General features: G+C 42.7%; 1 protein-coding gene across 1 annotated transcript in view; it reads right to left on the bottom strand.

Annotated features, from left to right (window-relative positions):
- Positions 1–6336: 6336 nt before the first annotated feature.
- The window catches only part of COA1 (cytochrome c oxidase assembly factor 1), a gene marked incomplete at its 5' end in the record, with an annotated part of 249294 nt that continues 236393 nt past the window's right edge, over positions 6337–19237 (bottom strand). The window contains 4 exon segments of the mRNA XM_082473612.1: positions 6337–8611; positions 9467–9543; positions 14574–14722; positions 16810–16909. Of these exon segments, the coding sequence (XP_082329738.1) occupies positions 8512–8611; positions 9467–9543; positions 14574–14722; positions 16810–16909 (426 nt within the window). The 3' untranslated portion in view covers positions 6337–8511.

Below are 19237 nucleotides of genomic sequence, written 5' to 3'. Positions count from 1 at the left end.
AGTGGAGTCTACCTTTGGCTACATATTAATGTCCATAAACAATCATTTTTTTAAATTATTTTTGTGTAGCTTGATTGTGGATGAATTTTTGTTAATGACTGGAGGATAGGTAACCTGAGATTAGGCTGGTACAGAGGTCAGCACATTATACCCTTGTGGCCTGTTTGGTAAATGAAGCTTTCTTGGAACACAGCCTGTTCACTTGCATTTGTCTACAGCTGCTTTCATGGGAAAACCTGCAGGGTTGAGTAGTTGCAACAGAGATCTTATGGCCTAATCAGCCTAAAATAGTTACTCTCTGGCCCTTTACAGAATAAGTTTGCCAACCCCCCCACCCCAGGCTATTGTAATCTAAACATATTTTAAATAGGAGATATTTCCTATTTCAAACCAATACCGACACAGTCCTTTGGGGAGCAGTTCATTTTACATGGCAGAATAATCTTAGGGCTTTGGATTCGTTCTTACAGTTTTTATTAAAACAAGTGAATTTTATCTACTATAACTAAACTATTTTTACTAAATATGTCATCAGCAATAGTATAACAACATTTTTACATAAAAATGTTCTCTTAGTCTCAATACACTGATCGGTTTTCATGAAAATTAGTATCTCTTGGTTATCTCCATTATTGTAAAGTGACCAGTTTTCTAATAACTTGTGAGAGAAATGTACCTAGGAGGAAAAAAAAAAAAATCAAGATATTTAGGAAGAGAGATGTTTAATCCTCAGAGAGCTGGAGATTATCCAGGAGGGAAGGAAAGGATTATCACCTCATCTTTGCCCCTTTCAAAGCAGCATATTCAGTGTCCTTATCCTACACCTGTACAATTATTTCAAAATACAAAGTTTTTAGACTTACAGGGAGTTGGAAAGACAGTAGTACAGACACATCTTACGTGGTTGTAGTACAGTGCTAAAACCAGGAGACTGACATCTGAGCAGTGCATGTGTATAGTTCTATGCCATTCTATCACATGTAGTTTCCTGTAACCACAATTTAGATACAGAACTATTTCATAGCAACAAAGATGGGTTGATGCCAACATTTTACCAGTTCAGGTAAATAGTACATCAGACGATGTTATACATTTTGTTTCCAACACCAAACAATTCCTGAGATAACTCAAGAGGAGAAGGAAAGTCTATCATATTTACCCATGTTTCTGCTTTTTCCATTGTTCTTCCTTCCTGATGTTCCAAGACTTTTTTTTCTAAACATTTTCTGTTTCAAGAACTTCCTTTTGTCATTCTTTTAAGGGAGGTCTATTCAAGCAAATTCTTTTTGTTTTCCATCATCTGGAAAGTCTTTATATTTCCTTCATTCCTGAAGAATAATTTTATCAGATGCAGAATTCAGAGTTGACAGTTCTTTTAGAACTTGAAAAATTTTGTGCCATTTTTCTGGCCTCCATGGTTTATGAGGAGAGAGCTATCATCTGAATTATCTTTTCCCTATAGGTAAGGTGGTATTTCTGTCTTGCTGCTTTCAAGCTTTTTTCTTTGCCTTTAGTTTTCAGAAGTTTGTCTTATCATAGATTTCTTTAGGTTTATGCTGTTTGGGTTCCACTCGGCTTCTTAAATATATAGGTTTATGTCTTTTGCCAAATTTGGAAACTTTTCAGACGTTAATTCTTTCAAATGCTTTTTTCAGCCCCACCTTTCTCTTCTCCTGGGACTCCAATGACATGAATGCTAGATTTTTTTGTTATAGAACCACAGGTATTATTGTCGGTCTGTTTTCTCTGCTCAGATTGAGTAATTTCTATTTTATCTTTGAGTTCCTGATTCTTTCCTTCTTTTCAATTTGAGATTTTCCTGGTTCTTGGTATAAAAGTGTGGTTTTCTATTGTATACCGGACATCTGGCTTTATGTCACGGGACTCTGGATCTTGTCTAAATCTTGTTTTAAAAGCAGGCCTTTTCTGATACCACCATACCAGTGGGTGAAGTGGGGTTATGTACACTGCCTCCTCACTGCTGCCAGTTGGGGGTGAAGGTCCAGGCTCACCACTTGGCCTCTTTTGACACCCAGGCAGGGGGAGGGGTACCTCCTTACAGCTTCCCACTGAAGAATAGGGGCTCCACTGATGCCACGGGGGGGTGGGAGTATCAGTGGGCAGGAAAGGAGGGTGTAGCTCCCCTGGGCCTTCTCCACCACCACCCCCCGCAGAGGACGGGGGCCAGAGGGGCGGGCGGGGAAGGCCTCATTCTAGCTGAGTAAGGGTAGCAAGTCTCAGCTCTCTACCTGGCCTTTGTTGACAGGCTAGGGTAGGGTTGGGGCCATGTTTTTTTCCATGGTATCTGGCTAGAATAGGGCGATTACTGTGTGAAAGTTCTTTAGCTTGAGAAAGCAGGCTTTTCTTGGCTTTTGTTGTTGCAGCCATTGGTGTTTCTAGGCTGCTGGTTTCACCAGCACCTAGTCTGGGACATGTGAGGCAAAAGCAAGCCCAGGGAACTCACTGCTGTTATCACGTGGGTCCCAAGGTCCTTAGCCAATCTGCCTTCTTTTCATTTTTCAGTGTGTTTATTTGATAAATGTCTAGGGTTTTAGCTGTGCTTAGTGGGAAGAGTAGGGAAACGTGTGTCTACTCCATCTTGTTCCTCCTGGGGGTTTTTGCTTTTTAAAGTTGACAGTAGGAGAACTCCCTTCTGTGTATTTTAGATTTAAGCAAATTAGTAAATACACCTCGGATTATGAGAGCCAGGTTTTCTCTCTCTGTTGGAGAAGGAGTGACAAGTACAGAAAGGAGGAAGTCTCCAGTGAGTGTGTGTGTGCGTGCGTGGGCACTAACACTAGACCACTGAACGTAGTTTAAAATTTCTTCAGGTTCCTTTTTGCCATGAGGATATATCCCACCAAGGATGTTAAGTCAGAACTGTTTGAAAGTCACTTGAAATATTTCTTCTCTATATGGTTCATTTGTTTCAATATTTTAAGAAGTATTTTAAAGATTTTTTTTGTGATTTTATTGTTAAATTATGTAAAAACAAAACAGCATGATTTCAAAGTCAGAAGTGTAAAACAAGGTACATTCAGGAAAGTACAGCTTCCATCCCTGTTTCCTCCTTACATCCCCTGGCCATTTGTTTACTTCCCCAAAGGTAACTACTTGTACTGATTTTAGTTATTCTTCTGTTGTTTCTTTTTGAAAGTAGAAGCTAACGTATGCATACATATATACAAGCGTATATAACATTCCTTCTCACAAGTACAGTCTCCTCAACTGTATGGAAGTCAACGTTTATTCAACCCATTCTCTGTCAGTGGATACTTGGGTTGTATCTGGGTTGTTTAGTTGTTTGCTGTTACAAATAGTGTTACATTAAATAATCTTACATAAATGGCATTTTGTATTTTTTGCCAGCGTACTTTTGGGATAAAATCTTAGATGTGGGATTGCTGCATAGAATGGTAAGTGTATGTGACATTTTTCTAGATATTGTCAAATTCCCTTCCACAGGTGTTGTTTCATTTTGTCTTTACACCAGCAATTTAAAAATGCTTATTTCCCCATAGCCTTTCGAGAAAATAGGTTCTTAAATTTAGGGATTATTGCCAATTTGCTAGAAGAAAAATGGTATCTTCCTGTAGTTTGAATTTATAAGAGTGAGGCTGGCTTTTTTTTTTTTTTTTTAATGTGTTTGAGTCACTTGCATTTCTTTTCTGTGAATACATAATATCTTTTGCCCATTTTTCTATTAGGTTACTGTTTTGTCAACTTTCACTCTTTAGAAATTAGGGATATTAAGCTTTGTGATTTATATTGTAAATATTTTCCCATTTATCATTTGCTTCTTGCTTTGCTTTTGGTATTTTTAGACATGCAGAAATTTGTTTTTATACAGTCAATTTTCCTTATTCTATAACGAATCATGGTTAGGTGAGTTTCTCCACTTCCGGGTTATAAAAGAATTCACCCATATTTTTCTGCTAGTGCTTAGATGGTTTCATTTTTACATTTAGATCTTTTGATCCAATTGGAATGTATGGTGAGCAATGGATCCAATTTCATCTTTTTGCATATGGCTATCAGGTTGTTCCAACATCACTTTTCAAATGTCTTCCTCTCCCTCCCTGATTTAGATGCTGCTTTACCATAACCAGATTTCCATATGCATGTCTATATTTTCATTGCATTGTCTCTTCATGTGCCAGCACTTCATTATTTTATTTACAAATATGTGTTAATGTCTGTAAGACTAGCCCTCCCCACTCCTTACTCTTCCTTTGCAGGGATTTCCTAGCTATCTTTGCTTATTTCTTCTTCCAAAGGAATTTATAATTAATTAGCTTGTCTAACGTTTAAAAATCCCTGGTATCACATTAAATTTAACTCAGGGAGAACTGACATCTTTATGATGAAGAATCCTGCCATCCAAGAACATAGTGTGTCTTTCCCTTTGTCCAGTTCTACATTCGTACCTTTCAGTAGTGTGTTTTAACACCTCTCATACAAGTTTTGCAGATTTCTTGCTCACTTTTTTCCTAAGTAGTTTTTGTTTGGGTTTGCTTTTTGCTATTTTAAGTATTGTCTGCTCTCCATTACTTCTGCTAACTGGTTATTCTTTGTTTACGTGAAGAATATTGTTTCTATAATTAATCTTACATCCTCTACTTTACTAAATACTCGGTATTGATCCATGGATTGCGTTGCAGCTTGCAGATATAAAATCTATGTAAACAGTAATTAATTGCCTTACTCTTCTAATATTTAGGCCTCTTGTTTTTTGGGGTTTTGTTTTGTTTTTTCTAATTGTGTTGGATACAATATAATGTTACAATAAATAACAGTCAATAGAGTGCATCCTTATCTTGTAGGAACCTCTACTAGTTTCCCAACTAAGTAAGATGTTGGCTTTGAGAATATAATATATATATACACACACACACATATCCCTTATCTATTAATTCTCATTTATTTTTAATGTGAATACTTAATTTTTGTCAAATGCCTTTTTGTATCTATTAAAATTAGCATATAATTTTCCTCCTTAGCTTTACTAATGTGATGAACTATACTAATGGCTCTCCTAATAGGGAACCACCCTTGCATTCCTGGAATAAACCTCTCTTAGTCACTGTACAGTCTGGTTAAGCTGGAGTGAAAATGGCCCCCAATCTTCAGGGCTTAGAAGGGTTTATTTCTCGCTCATGCTACCCTGTCACACTGTGGCTCAGCTGTAGCTCTGCTACACGTCATCTTCATTCCAGAACCCAGGTCCTTGGAATAGCTGCCATCTGGAACATTTCCGATCTCAGGAAAGAGAGCAAACAAGACGTGGCAAACCAAGGGCTGGCACTTAAAACTTCTTACTCAGAAGTTGCATGTCATTTCCACTCAGAATTCACTGGCCGGAACAAATCACACAGCCTAAGTTCAACAGGCAGGGAAGTATAATCTCCCCATAGAGAAGGGAGGCAGTGCAAGAGAGGCACCAAAATATTTTGTGACAAATACAATATACCACTTACTGTATGTCACTGGATTCAGTTTGCTAATATTTTATTTAGAATTTTGCAACATTCCTGAGAGGGACTGGCCTATAGTTTCTTACTTCATAAAAATAATTTGGAAGTAAGAAATTACCTTATTAAGACGCAAGGTAATTATTGACACACAAATTTAAAAGATAAGTATAATAGTTCTGCCTTGAATGCTCATTATTTAATAATGAAAGGCATTTAATATACCGCATGTGATCTATGGTACTGAGGCATGTTTCTAATATTTTCAACTCCCACTTTTGAACCCTGGATCGTAAAATGTCAGTTTTTCTGTACACATTCCTGACAGCACTTTCGACTGAGCAACTGCTGAAGTTGGCGGAAAGACAAGGCTGGAGGGCGGATAGGTTGCCGAGGAGGCAAGGCTCTTCCCATCATCACCCCCTCACCTCCTCCTTGACCGCCCCCCAGCCCCTTCACGGGGCCTCCTGTGGATACAGCGTCTTTTGCCCAAGCCTCCCAACAAGCAGTATAAACAACGCTGCCTCGCCTGCAAGACCAGCGACTGGTAAGTATTTCTTCATACGACAGGCTGGAAACAGCAGAGTCGAGCAGCCTTCAGCAAGCCCTGTGGAGCCGCTGCCGACGGAGCGTCGCCCTGGCCTTCCCGCTGTGCCGGGGGCAGAGGCCACCGTCGGTGAAGCGCTGGCTGCTTCACGTGGCTGTCATTTAGCTTAGCTTCATCTTTGCTGAACGCAACTTTACCAAAACTGGGAGTAGCAGAACCTTGTCTCATCAGGTATTACTAAATCCCTGGATTGGTAAGTGGGGAACGGTTGGAAAGAAGAGAAGGAGGGGGAAGCCAAATCTAGAAAAATGGGATAAATGACAGTAAAATCAGTGATTTATTTGAAAGTCGTACAGGTCTTGTCAGTATAATTCAGCACAGTCTCTTAAACCTTCATTAACAGTAGAATCATATACTTACTCCAGAACCTGATGGCTACAAGCTCAATGCAGAATGCTAATGCTGGCATTCACGCTCTGGCCACCTCACCTGTCCAGGGCCTGCTTTTACCATATCTTCAGCTAACCTATACACTGGCCAAATGGCAGATCATCTTTCTGGAGCAGAGCTCACACCTCCCCGGCTGAGGCCTGTTTTCATGTTTTTTCTGTTTGCACGGCAGCCTCCATCACGTCTGCAATCTTAGATCTCAAAGCCCATGAGGTCAGCAGTCCCCCAAGAGGAGGAGTGAGCTGACTGGCCTCCCGGATTCCCCCTGATCGGTCTCTCTCCTGCCTCGTTTTAGCACCGCTGCTTGGAACTCTCCTAGTCCAGTATTACGTGAGCAGAGAGAGACCATACAGCAGCTTAGTAGAGGCGCGTGGGAGCCCTACTGCCATTTGCTGGCTGTGATCGCTCTTCTGCAGTCTTGACAAATCTATAATTCTTACAATTCTAGTGAAGCCCTTTCTCCAGTCACTGCTGGGCTGACTCTTATGGGGTGTGCTGGGAACACGTGCTCAAACGGTGAGTCCATGGCTGAATCACAGTGATTCCTGGACACACAGGGAGTAGTGGGCTGCAGGTATACAGCATTGCTTCGAGAAAAGAAAGGACAATGTCTACTGCCAGCACCGGGCTCCGGCCTGTTCACAGTCAACCATAAGGCATTAAGAAGTCATGGAACTACGCTTAACTGGAAAAAATACCCAAGATGATGGTGGCTTTCAAACAGAAATCAGGGATCTTTTCACTACATAATACTATTTCCTGTCAGTTGGGTTAGGAAAGCCTCTTCATACAAACTGTTACTTGCTTTTACTTCAGAACAGAAGGTCCACTCAGGCCCCGGTTTTCTGTGGCTTGGCCATAGCAAGAAAAAAATCCAGCAAACACTGAAAGTAAGTAAAAGCTGTTATAGAACAGCCAGGTATGAGGCATTATATAAAGTGACATGTACACAACAGAACGGTACATAATGGTTAAAGAATAAAGCAGCACAAGAAAGACTGTATAGATCGTAATATTTATCAATAAAAGCTCTCAGGGAAAGACCTACTTTTTCACTTCATGGTCTATTCAAAGAGCATATTTTTTAAAGAAAGAAATTACAGGACAGAAATAACTTCCAAAACGATGAAAGGCCTTGTACTCTACACTGGCACATTTCAGCTTAATCTTTTCTGAGAGGCTCCCCTCCAATGAATATTAAGAATACAGTAAAGGAGCTCATAAATGTCCTTTATTACAACTGCATTTAAGCCTAGGAATACTGAGGGGGTTAAACTGGCCTTTTCAAAGCAAAGGTGACAGATTTCTGGGTTTTGTAGGCTCTGGTGCTCAGAGGGAAGGAAGATCTTTGTCCCCTTGCAAGACTAATAAAACCTACAGGTAAGATTCTCTACTATGTGGTTAAGTTGTGTGGAAAGAAGATGTGTAAGGGCCTGTTAGCTTTAAACTAACTTTCCTATGTTTCACGTGCTTTTGTACATATAAATATTTTAAGCTTTCAAAATGTTTGCATTAAAGCAGTTATTTTGTAAATCTTCAGTCAGGCAGACAGTTGGTGACTAAATTAAAGAAGAAAATAAAACAACAATGAAGCAAAAAAAAATTCCAAGTGCTTTAGATACGTCCACAAGCTACTTAACATAGAGCAACCAAACAGAAGTGCTTGTTCTCCCGCGGCATTCTGAGGTTAACAATTAATTAAAAACCTTTTTGGTACTAGAAAACCTTCTCATTGATAGGGCTGAAAACTGGGGTAGAGGGGAGAAGAGGAAAAGAGATGAGAAATCAGCATTATTAATACTGATTCCTTTCATTCTGTGCTTTGCTTCTATACAGAGAACTTTCAAATTTTTATAAATTATAGTAACTTTCTGATGAAATTAAAAACTTCAGCAGGGTTCACTGTGGTCAAATTAGAATGATCCTGAGATCACTATATGCCCACACGTGCAGCCAGCCCGACCTGGGGGCTGGCCTGCAGCCACGGGGGCGCGCATGGGGAGGAGGGAGGCCAGGCTCGGAGGGGCTGGTCTTTGATCACCTTCACTCCTTTTTCAGCTCGTTGCTGTTCTCCCCACTGGGCTTGAACAAGGGAATCTGCTGGCCATCCTTGAGCTCTAAGAAGACCTCCTGAAGGTTCCACCTGAGAGAAACCAAAAGTATAGTCTCTAGTCAACGAAACACTGAGGCAAAAGACATGGTTTAAAAGGAAAAAAGCAGTTGTTAGGAATGTCTTAAGTTTTTTAAACACTATTTTATGTTAGCAGTATGTTAACGTTTTAACCTTTTGTTCCAGGCTCACGTTATTTAACCAGCATCACCATCAAGGCAAGTTTAACAATGAATGGCTGACCCCAGGGAAGGGAAGGAGCAGCTCACTCCTCCCCTTTTCCTAATCCACCCCCCACCAACCCCGCCCGGACCTTCAGCTCCTGGCTGGAAGCCGGCCAGCTCCTCCACTAATCCCAGGCTCAGGGGTCAGTGAGTCCAGGGGAGCCAGGCAGGGGCTGCCTGCTCCTTTTGTCCTTGAGAATTAAAACACATCCTGGCTAAACAGCAAACATCTCTGAGAGAGGCTTCCCGTGGGGGAAGTGAGTGAGTGTAGCTACCGGCAACCAGACAAGAAAAGCCAATTAATGGGGTAGAGAGCTTATTTAAAGAATGTGACGAATAATTCTGGAACAGGAACCCATGCCTCTATTCATTTGTAACGACGGAGGCAGCAGCGTTGGAAGCTGTGACATAGCATCAAGTTATGGCAGACCTAGACCACTACAACTGTAACGTTCTTCAAATTCAGTAGCGTGCACTGGATAAAATGTCTGGACTGAGCTTAAGAGCCCAAGTAGTGGCATGCTGTCCAAGCTGTGAAACTTCTCAAGCTTTGAAAAACTAATTCTTACTGCCACAATCATATAACTACAATTGAAAATGGAAATCGTTTCCATCAGAAGGTTCTCCTCCTGCTGCCGGATTCCTACCCACTTTCCCATCGTACCTCTGAAAGGGGGCATCTCTAGATGAGCTGACATAGAGACAGCCCTCTGACTTGGGTCCAGAGACAGGAATCTTCACCTGGGGGTATAAAATGAGAGACGCAAGTGGATACAGTGCTGTCCTCTCAAGGGATAACCTATAAAATCCAGTGATTATCCACAGAACCTGGTTGTTCTTGAACTGGAGCCTAGCTGAAGAATTCACCTTATTTTCCATCTGGCTCCCTTCAAATGCCCTGCCCCTCTTTGGATGGCCTGGTGAGGTCAATGGCAGTGCTCCTATCTGGCAAGGAGACCTTATGTGCCAAACTCAATGCTCTGAGTACTTGCAATGATTATTTTAAAATCCACGGTTAAAGAAGAACTACCGATATATGCAACAACATGGATGAAGGTCAAAAACATGTAGAGTGAAAGAGCCTTACCCAAGAGTATATAATGCATGATTCCATGTCTTAGACCAAACTAGGTTGGGAAAAAAATGTCAGAAAGTGCCTCTGCTGGAGCTGGGGGGGATGTGAGAGGACCAACTGGGAAGGGCATGAGGCAGCTCTCAGGTGATGGGAACAGTCTACATGTAGGTAGGGGCTTAAGTTGCACAGGTGGATGCATTTGTTAAAATTCATCAGGACAGTTAGATGTGTACCTTTCACAGAATGTAAATTTTACCTCAAAAAATATATATTAAGCTCTAGTTAATGATATATATGGCTTATGTATTTAAAGGTGAAGTGTATGGATATTTGAAAATAATAAGATGATAGGTTCAAGAACAGATAAGGTAGAGCTAGACAAACAGGTATGGGATAAAGCACATTGAGCAAAATATTAGTTACAGAATCCAGGTAGCAGATATTGGGTTCCACAGCATAAATTCTTTGATCTTTTCTGTATGTTTGAAACTTTCATAATAAAATAGAAAAAAAAAAACCCCAAAAAACAAAGAGTCCACTGTTTAAAAGGGGGGAACTATTTCTAGCAAATTGGTCCATACTCTGACCTGGCCCGTAAAGCAGTTCTAAGAGGAGAGTTGACGGCAACACACACCCTCCTCAAGAAATAAAAATCTCAATCTAACCTACCATCTAAAGGAGTCAGAAAAAGAACAAAGTCAGCAGAAGGAAGGAAATAATAAAGATCAGAGAGGAAATAAATAGATCAAAAAAACAACAGAAAAGGTCAGTATAACCAAGAGCTGGTTTTTTGAAAAGATAAACAAAATCAACAAACCTCTAGCCAGGCTCACCAAGAAATAGAGAGGACCCCGATAAAATAAGAAATGAAAGAGGAGGAATAACAACAGTTATCACAGAGATACAGAATCATAATAGTATGAACAGTTATATGCCAACAAATTGGACAACACAGAAGAAATGGACGAGTTTCCAGAAACATACAGCCTGCCAAGACCGAATCAAGAAGAAACAGATAATTTGAACAGACTGATCGCTGCAAGTGAAACAATCTGTAATTTAAAAATCCCCTGCAAACAAAGTCCAGGACCAGACGGCTTCACGGGGGAATTCTACCAAACATACAAAGTATTCTAAAAAAAACTGAAGAGGAGGGAACACCTCCAAATTCATTCTATGAGGTCACCAGCACCCAAAACCAAATAAAGACACTATCAAAAAAAGATAATTACAAGCCAATATCTCTGATGAATATAGGTGCAAAAAAACCCTCAACAAAATATTAGCAAACCGAACCCAACAATACATAGAAAGGATCATACACCGTGATCAAGTGGGATTCATTCCAGGGTCACAAGGACGGTTGAACATATACAAATCAATCAACTGTGATACACCACATTAACAAAAACCACATGATCACCACAATAGATGCAGAAAAAGCAGTTGATAAAAATTCAACAACCATTCATGATAAAACCTTTCACCAAAGTAGGTATAGAGGGAACACATCTCAACATAATAAAGACCACTTATGACAAACCCACGGCCAACATAATAATACTCAACAGTAAAAAGCTGAAAGCCTTCCTGCTAAATACAGGAACAAGACAAGGCTGCTCAGTCCCACCACTTCTATTCAACACAGTGTACTGCAAGTCTCTGCCACAGCAATCACACACACACACACACACACACACACACACACACACACACACACAAAGAAAAAGTATGTAAATTGGAAGGAAAGAGGTAAAACTGTCGCTATTTGCAGATGACCTGATACTCTATATAGAGAACCCAAAAACCACCACACAAAAACTATTAAAGTAATAAATGAATTCAGCAAGGTAGCAGGATACAAGGTTAATTTGTAGACATCTGTTGCATTTCTTTACACTAATAATGAAATATCAGAAAGTAAAACAGTCCCATTTAAAATCGCTTCAAAAAACATAAAATACTCTAGGAATAAACTTAACCAAGGGGGTGAAACACCTATATGCTGACAACTATAAAACACTGATAAAGGAAACTGAAGAGGATTCAAAGAAATGGAAAAATATCCCACACTCTTGGATTGGAAAAATGTTGTTAAAATGACCATACTACCAAAAGCAATCTACAGATTTCGTGCAATCCCTATCAAATTGCCCATGACATTTTTCACAAAACTAGAATAATCCTAAAATTTATATGGAACCACAAAAGACCCAGAATTGCCAAAGCAACCCTGAGAAAAATGAACAAAGCTGGAGGTATAACACTTCCAGACTTCAGGCTATACTACAAAGCCTCAAAACACCATGGTATTGGCACCAAAAGAAAAAGATAAATCAATGGAACAGAATAGAGAGCACAGAAATAAACTCACACACCTATGGTCAATTAATCTACAACAAAGGAGGCAAGAATATACTACAGAGAAAAGACAGTCTCTTCAACAAGTGGTGCTGGGAAAGCTGGACAGCTACATGTAAATAAATGATATTAGAACATTCCCTCACACTACATACAAAAATAAAATCAAAATGATTTAAAGACCTAAATATAAGACATGATACCATAAAGTACCTAGAAGAGTACATAGGCAAAACATTCTTTGACATAAATTGTAGCAATATTTTCTTAGATCAGTCTCCCAAGGCAAAAGAAATAAAAGCAAAAATAAACAAGTGGGACCTAATCAAACTTAAAAGCCTGTACACAGCAAAGGAAACCATCAACGAAACAAAAGGATAACCTACGGAATGGGAGAAAATATTTGCAAACAATGCAACTGACGAGGGGTTAATACCCAAAATATACAAACAGCTCATACAACTCAACAGCAAAAAAAACAAACAACCCAATCACAAAATGGGCACAAGACCTAAATAGACATTTTTCCAAAGAAGACCTACAGAGAGCCAACAAGCATATGAAAAGATGCTCAATATTGCTAATTATTAGAGAAATACAAATCAAAACCACAGTGAGGTATCACACCAGTCAGAATGCTATCATCAAAAAATCTACAAATAATAAATGCTAGAAAGGGTATGGAGAAAAATGAACCCTCCTACACTGTTTGTGGGAATGTAAATTGGTGCAGCCACTATGCAGAACAGCGTGGAGGTTCCTTAAAAAACTAAAAATAGAGTTACCATACGATCCAGCAATCCCACTCCTGAGTATATATATGGAAAAAACAAAAACTGTAATTCCAACAGTTACATGCACCCCAATGTTCATAGCAGCACTATTTACAATAGCCAAGACATGGAAACAACCCACGGGCCCATCAGCAGACAATTGGCTTAAGAAGATGTGGTATACATACATACATACATACACACACACAAAATGGACTGTTACTCAGCTATGAAAAAGAATGAAATATTGCCATTTGCAGCAACATGGATGGACCTAGAGAATATTATGCTTAGTGAAGTAAGTCATACAGAGAAAGACAAACACTATACGATATCACTTATATGTGGAATCTAAAAAATAATAAAAATGAATTTATTTACTCACAGACATAGAAAACAAATTTATGGTTACCAAAGGGGAAGGGATAAATTAGGAGTATGGGATTAACAGATACATACTACTATATATAAAATAGATAAGCAACAAGGATTTACTGTATAGCACAAGGAACTATATTCAATATCTTCTAATAACCTGTAATGGAATATAATCTGCAAGAACAAACGACTGAATCACTATACGTCAATTAAATTTTTTTTTAAAAATCATCAATTATCCTTATCAGAATACTTGAGCAAGAATTGCTTTTGTAGTTAGGGGGGGAAATATCTCTAATAAAACTATTTCCATTAAAAATAATAAAAACAACAACAAAAAATAAACTAGGTCCGATCAGCTCACTCTTGTCCTCCAAATACTTCAGGGCTTCTGCTTGTCACGATGAAGTGCACACACCTCACAAGACGACGTCACAGTCCTCTGGTTGCCTCAGCCCGTTCTCCCTGCCCACACCCTCCCTGGGCAGCTGCACCTCCGCGGAGGACACACTGGCAGGGAGCACAGCCACGTGCCTTCGTGCACAGCTGCTCAGCGGGGCCCCCCTGTCATCACAACCACCTCCCAGTCCACTAACCTCTCCCTCCCAGGCCTCTGCTAAGGCATTTGCATCACCCTGCCTTATGCTGGAATTTGAAACTATCAACTCCCTGAAAGCCTTCTGCATCTCTGCATTCCCCACACAACTGAGAATCATTCCTCCAACTCAAAACATATTAAACAGAAGAAAACAACACTTCTTATATTCAGTTGAACTATAAAAGAAGATAAGATACAGCTGAAAAAATGGACTGGCATTCCATGGAAGCAATGGAAATAAGCTTTAAAACTAGAGTTTAGGTGTATTTCAAGTTCAAAGCTGAAATACTGGCAAACCACCACTCATCATTTCTCTACAACCTCCCGTTCAAGATGGCGACCTGAGCACAAACAGGGCTTTCCGTGCCACATCAATTCCCCAGAAAGGAAGAAAACTATATGAAAATAAATTAATCCAGAATGCTTTTTTAAACGGTGCTAGGTACCACCTAGCGGCAGTTGTACGTGGTGGATTTTCCCATCCCACATCTTTCTCCAGCGTCCTCCAAGACTCCTTCCGGAGGACGGCAGCCCCTCCTCCGCTCAGTAGGCACCCGGCCTGCAGTTCGCAGGGGGAGCACGTTACCTTTGCATCGGCAATGTCCACGAAGTTGTACTTGTCGGTGAGGCGGAGGTGGTGAACGTTGAGAGGAGTGCCCAGAGCGTCCAGCGCCTCAGGGTGACTGCGCAGATGCTCCAACGCCCACTGGTAATAGGAAGCCCTGGAAAAAGCTTCTAAGGGGGAAGGAAAATGGTTACTTTTTTTTCTTTTTTTTTTTCAATTGAACTTGGTCAGGTATACTCTCCCTAGAAAGCGAGATGATGTAATTCATGTACAACATGGAAACCGAAACATGAAATTTATGGGTGGAATTATTATTAGGGACCATCTACTCTGAACTGTCCATTTTAGAGACTCCAAAACCAAAACATAGGAAGTCAGCATCTGCAGGGATGTGGCAGGTGACCTTGAGCAAGGTATTGGACCTTTCTGTGCCTCAATTTCTTCATCTCTTATTTCCTCACCTCATTCGTTGCCTCTTTTCTTCGTCTAAGGGGTCTGATCAGATCTTCTCTAACTTTTCTTTCAGTTCTAAGTCCTCTGGTTCCATGACTTGCTCAAAGTGATATAGCTAATCCGAGGCAGAGCTGGGGCCAGAATCTACGACTTGACTTCTGAACATTGCTCCTTCCACTAAGAGGAAGGTCCTGATAAACCAGCATAAAATAGACCACAACAACAAAACCCTCAGGCCACGCAACAGGACATGAAAACGCTAACTTGTCAAGTTTACAGATGTACGCCAACATTTCATGTAGATAAAGCTTACAAACTGCTCTCAGCCTCAGGTATCCTTGGCCCAAAGGCTACTAGGAACTCCAGGAAGCACCTCCCTGAAAGTGTACGGTAGGACAAGCGGCCCCAAGGAGAGCAAAGGACGGTGAGCTTCCCAAGGAAGGTTTTTTGTTTGGCAACAAGAAAGACTTCCCTCTGCAGGCTCAGCCACAGCAATGGACTGGAAAGGTGGCTCGAGCCTGCAGAGGCCAAGGAGAACGCCCCTCCCGTGCTGCTTCCCGGGAAAGGGGAGAGGGGAGAGGGGGTGCTGCGGCATGAACGAGGTGCCAGCCCCGAGGGCAGCAGAGGCTGGGTCCAGGCCGTTCATCTTCACTGAGCGATTTCTCAGTACCCCACAGGCTGTGAGATTCATGTTTACAACATCCTCGCACACAGGCACTAATATTACCCCTCATCACATCGATAACCGAGGCCCAGGAAGAAGCCAGACCCCCCACCATAAGGCCACACAGCTAGTGTAGAGCCGGAGTTGGCTGCAGAGCCCACTGGACTATCGCTTTCCGCCGACTCCAGCCTCCTAAAGGGGAGAGGCTGCCAGGCCCCTGACCCGAAAGTGTACTCATTCCTGCCATGTCCTGCCTCCGTCCCTGTGGCAGAGGGGAGGGGCTGCCGAGTTGTTCCGGTCTGAATTATCCCTGGGAACGCTCATCTCCGGCCACCTGCAGACTCGGAGACCTCTGGGCCCGCCCTGAAGGAAGGTGGGGAAGAACGGGCGGAGGGGCCATGGCCATTCGCCTGGCTGCGGGTGGAGCGCACATCCGGGCAGGAAGTAACAGTGCTGCGGAGTCGGGTGAGGAGCCAAGCTGGGCGGGCATGAAAGATCTTCAAAGAAAGTCAGTCCAGAAAAAAACTGCTGCCGCTGCTTCGCAACCAGTAGCATGGAAATGCCCTTAAATGTCTCGCTGCTCACAATAACTGCGGCCTGTCTTTACAAATTCAAATTTGGGTGCAGAAGGCTGGAAGCTGCATCTGCCAGGGTTCTGCCAGCCTGGACAGTGCTTTCATTTTCTGCTCTTGCCAGAGTCCGCTGCGCAAGGTCCTGTCCTCCACTAAATCAACAGCAGAGAACGGCAAGGCAAACAGGCCGAGGACACTTGAGAAAGAGCCAGTTTTCCACACCTGTGAACCATGTGGTGTCCCCCTTCCCTCTGTTCTTTCTATAATCTCAGAAATCTTGATGGATCTACTGCATGTGCACTGGAGTGAAAGCCCATCTTGCTTTTTTGAGGCTTCTTATGCAAATGGGTCCTACTCCTTTGATTTGTTCCTGTGGCTCCTGGGAAAACCGGGATTAGAGGATAAGAAGGAAGCTATAGCCAATGGAACAGCTTACTGGCTTCTAAAAATAGTCCTTTCCTTCTTTCTCTAACCTGCTGAAAGCATCTGAAGTATTTCCTTTGCTGGAGGAACGTGGGCAAGAGAACTAGGAGGCGGCCCTGCCTCGGGCGCTTCATCGGATACTTACTCTGTATCAGGTAGTACAAAAGGGCGCAGCCCCCGCTAGCCGCCACGCCGGTAAAAAAGACCTGTTTCCCCAGAAGCACTGACATCCTGCTTCCTAGAGACTGAAAAACAAAAGATGTGAATTTACGGTTAGATTCAGGTTCATGCCAAGCGCCTCCGCCTGGATTGGACCCCACAGGGAAAGGAAAGCTAAGGAGGAAGCCAGCAAGGAGGCGAGGCCGCCTTCCCTTTCAGAACGCCAGGGCCGGTTCTGGAGCCCAAGCCGAAGTGCCCTCCCAAGGGTGGCCCGCATCCAGGACCCAGGCCATGGGGGCGAGGGCTGAGCACAGAGCCGGCATTCAGCCCTGCTGTCCTGAGGGACAGAACGCAGCCTGTGTGCCAAGTCCCGCACGGCCAGGAAGTACAACCACTTTGTCTCACGCCGGCTGGTAAACAGGAAGCTTACCCTTTTGTGCAATAGCTGGGCTTGTAAGCCTCCGAATGGGCCGGAGCGGTCACTGGCTGCTTTCTTTCATATTTTGAAAAATGTCCCACCCCCTGGATGAGGACACCGTGGTCCTGACTTTCAGGCTGAATGAAGAGACTGAGAGGAAGGAGCCAGCTCAGCACATGCAGGGCGCCCACCCCGCCGGCCTGAACTCCCGTCCCCTGAAGGCCAAGGCCAGGTGGGACTAGAGGCAGCACGCGGGTCTCGGTGGCACCAATTACTCTCCTTCCCGGTGGCCTTTCGACCACCGCGCACACCTAGGCCTTGCTGGAGCGTGTTGGACACCTGGCCATAGAGCAGAGGCGGCCACGGGCTTAGAGGACTCACAGTTCACGTGCGCGCCGGGCCCCACAAGTCACACAGATGAGAAGTGAGGGGCACGCGGCTCAGCCCCAACCTGGCTCCAGCTAACTTCACCACGTGGGCCAGGCCTGGATGGATCTTCCGATTTTGCAAGAGGTCTTTTATGTAAAATTGCCTGAATTCTAAATGTTGACAGCCAATTAAAAATAAAAAAAGACCTCACAGAATACGCCTGTGAGTCAGGTTCTCTGTGGGCTTCCAGCTGGCTCTGGCCACCCAGGCTGCATGAGGGCATCCTCACCTGAGGTGAGGTAATTCCTCTGCCCTCTCTGCTGACATTTCTCAAAAAAATAAAAAATAAAAAAAAAAAAGATTTTGGGCAGAGATGGAAATTCCAGGTTTACATAAAGGAAAAGATAACCATAAGTATGTATGTCCCCGTTTGCATATTTAACCTTAGATTGTATGTGCTTCTTTAGAAAACAAAGTCTTTGATGTGACCTGAAGGGGTGTGCAGTGCAGAACTAGGGATAATGCTAGTGCCTCCACTGGCTGATCTGAGTCAAGGTAATAAACACATTCTCACTATCTGCTTCTCCACTTTCTAGAATACGGAGAGTAAGAACAACTGCCTACCTATCACTTCTGAAACCTGAAGGTAAGTGAATCCCGAAGGGAAGAAGGCCTGTTGGAGAAAGTTCCTCATGTGGATACTCTTTCTGGGAACTGATCATTAAACACACCCTCTGACAGGGCTAAAGTTGACCAGTTCTACACAGAAATACCATCAAATCCAGCGTTTAGATAAATCGAATTAAAGAGGGTGAAGTTTCAGATCATCCCTGTATTATTTACTTATATACTGTTTTGTTCAACTAAGAAAAAGATGCCGAACCCCCAAATCAGTGTTCTCCAGCTGCTGTGGGAGTTTCGGCTGTGCTGCGTAGTAGGTAAGAGTATTTCTCAAAGTTGAGGGTCAAGTCAATTGCAGTGATGTGATCTGGGAAAAGCCATTTAGTCTCATAAGGAAAACGAGCAGAGCATCTCCAAAGAATGCAGTAGTCAGATCTTGCTTAACTTGAAGGAGAGCTCAACAGGGTGGGGCAGCGAGCGAACAGGAGTTACCTGCGGCTCCCCGCACGGCTGTAGCTGCTAAAGGGAGCGTGAGAGACGAGGGAAAGGTCGTCCTAAACAACTCAGACACGAGCCACCCCACCCCTCACGTGGCCTTGCAGCCACAAGTGAGCACTGAAGACCAGGCGAACCCACAACTATCTGGGGAGCGACGTTCATCTACTGTCTAACTTGAGGACACCCTGGAGGCTTCTGATGGGGAACTTGGCCCCGGAACAGCCATTACGTTTTGCCACTTCGTAGCCCAGCTTCCTTGAAAATCATCAAAGGAAAGTTGCCCTGCAATCAGACAAAAACTTTACATTAAAATCACTTTTTCAGGGACTTGCGTGGCGGCCCAGTGGTTAGGACTCCGCACTCCCACTGCTGAGGGGCCTGGGTTCAATCCCTGGTTGGGAAACTAAGATCCCACAAGCCGTGCAGCGCAGCCAAAAAATAAATAAATAAAATCACTTTTTCAAACCCAATTCTCTCTGGTTTCTAGTTTTACACAGCCAAGATTTCG

Source organism: Balaenoptera physalus (assembly GCF_965194825.1).
Source record: "Balaenoptera physalus genome assembly, chromosome: 8".
Lineage (NCBI taxonomy): Eukaryota > Metazoa > Chordata > Mammalia > Artiodactyla > Balaenopteridae > Balaenoptera > Balaenoptera physalus.
The sequence above is the reverse complement of the archived record's forward strand: the minus strand, read 5'-3'. Positions and strand labels throughout refer to the sequence as shown.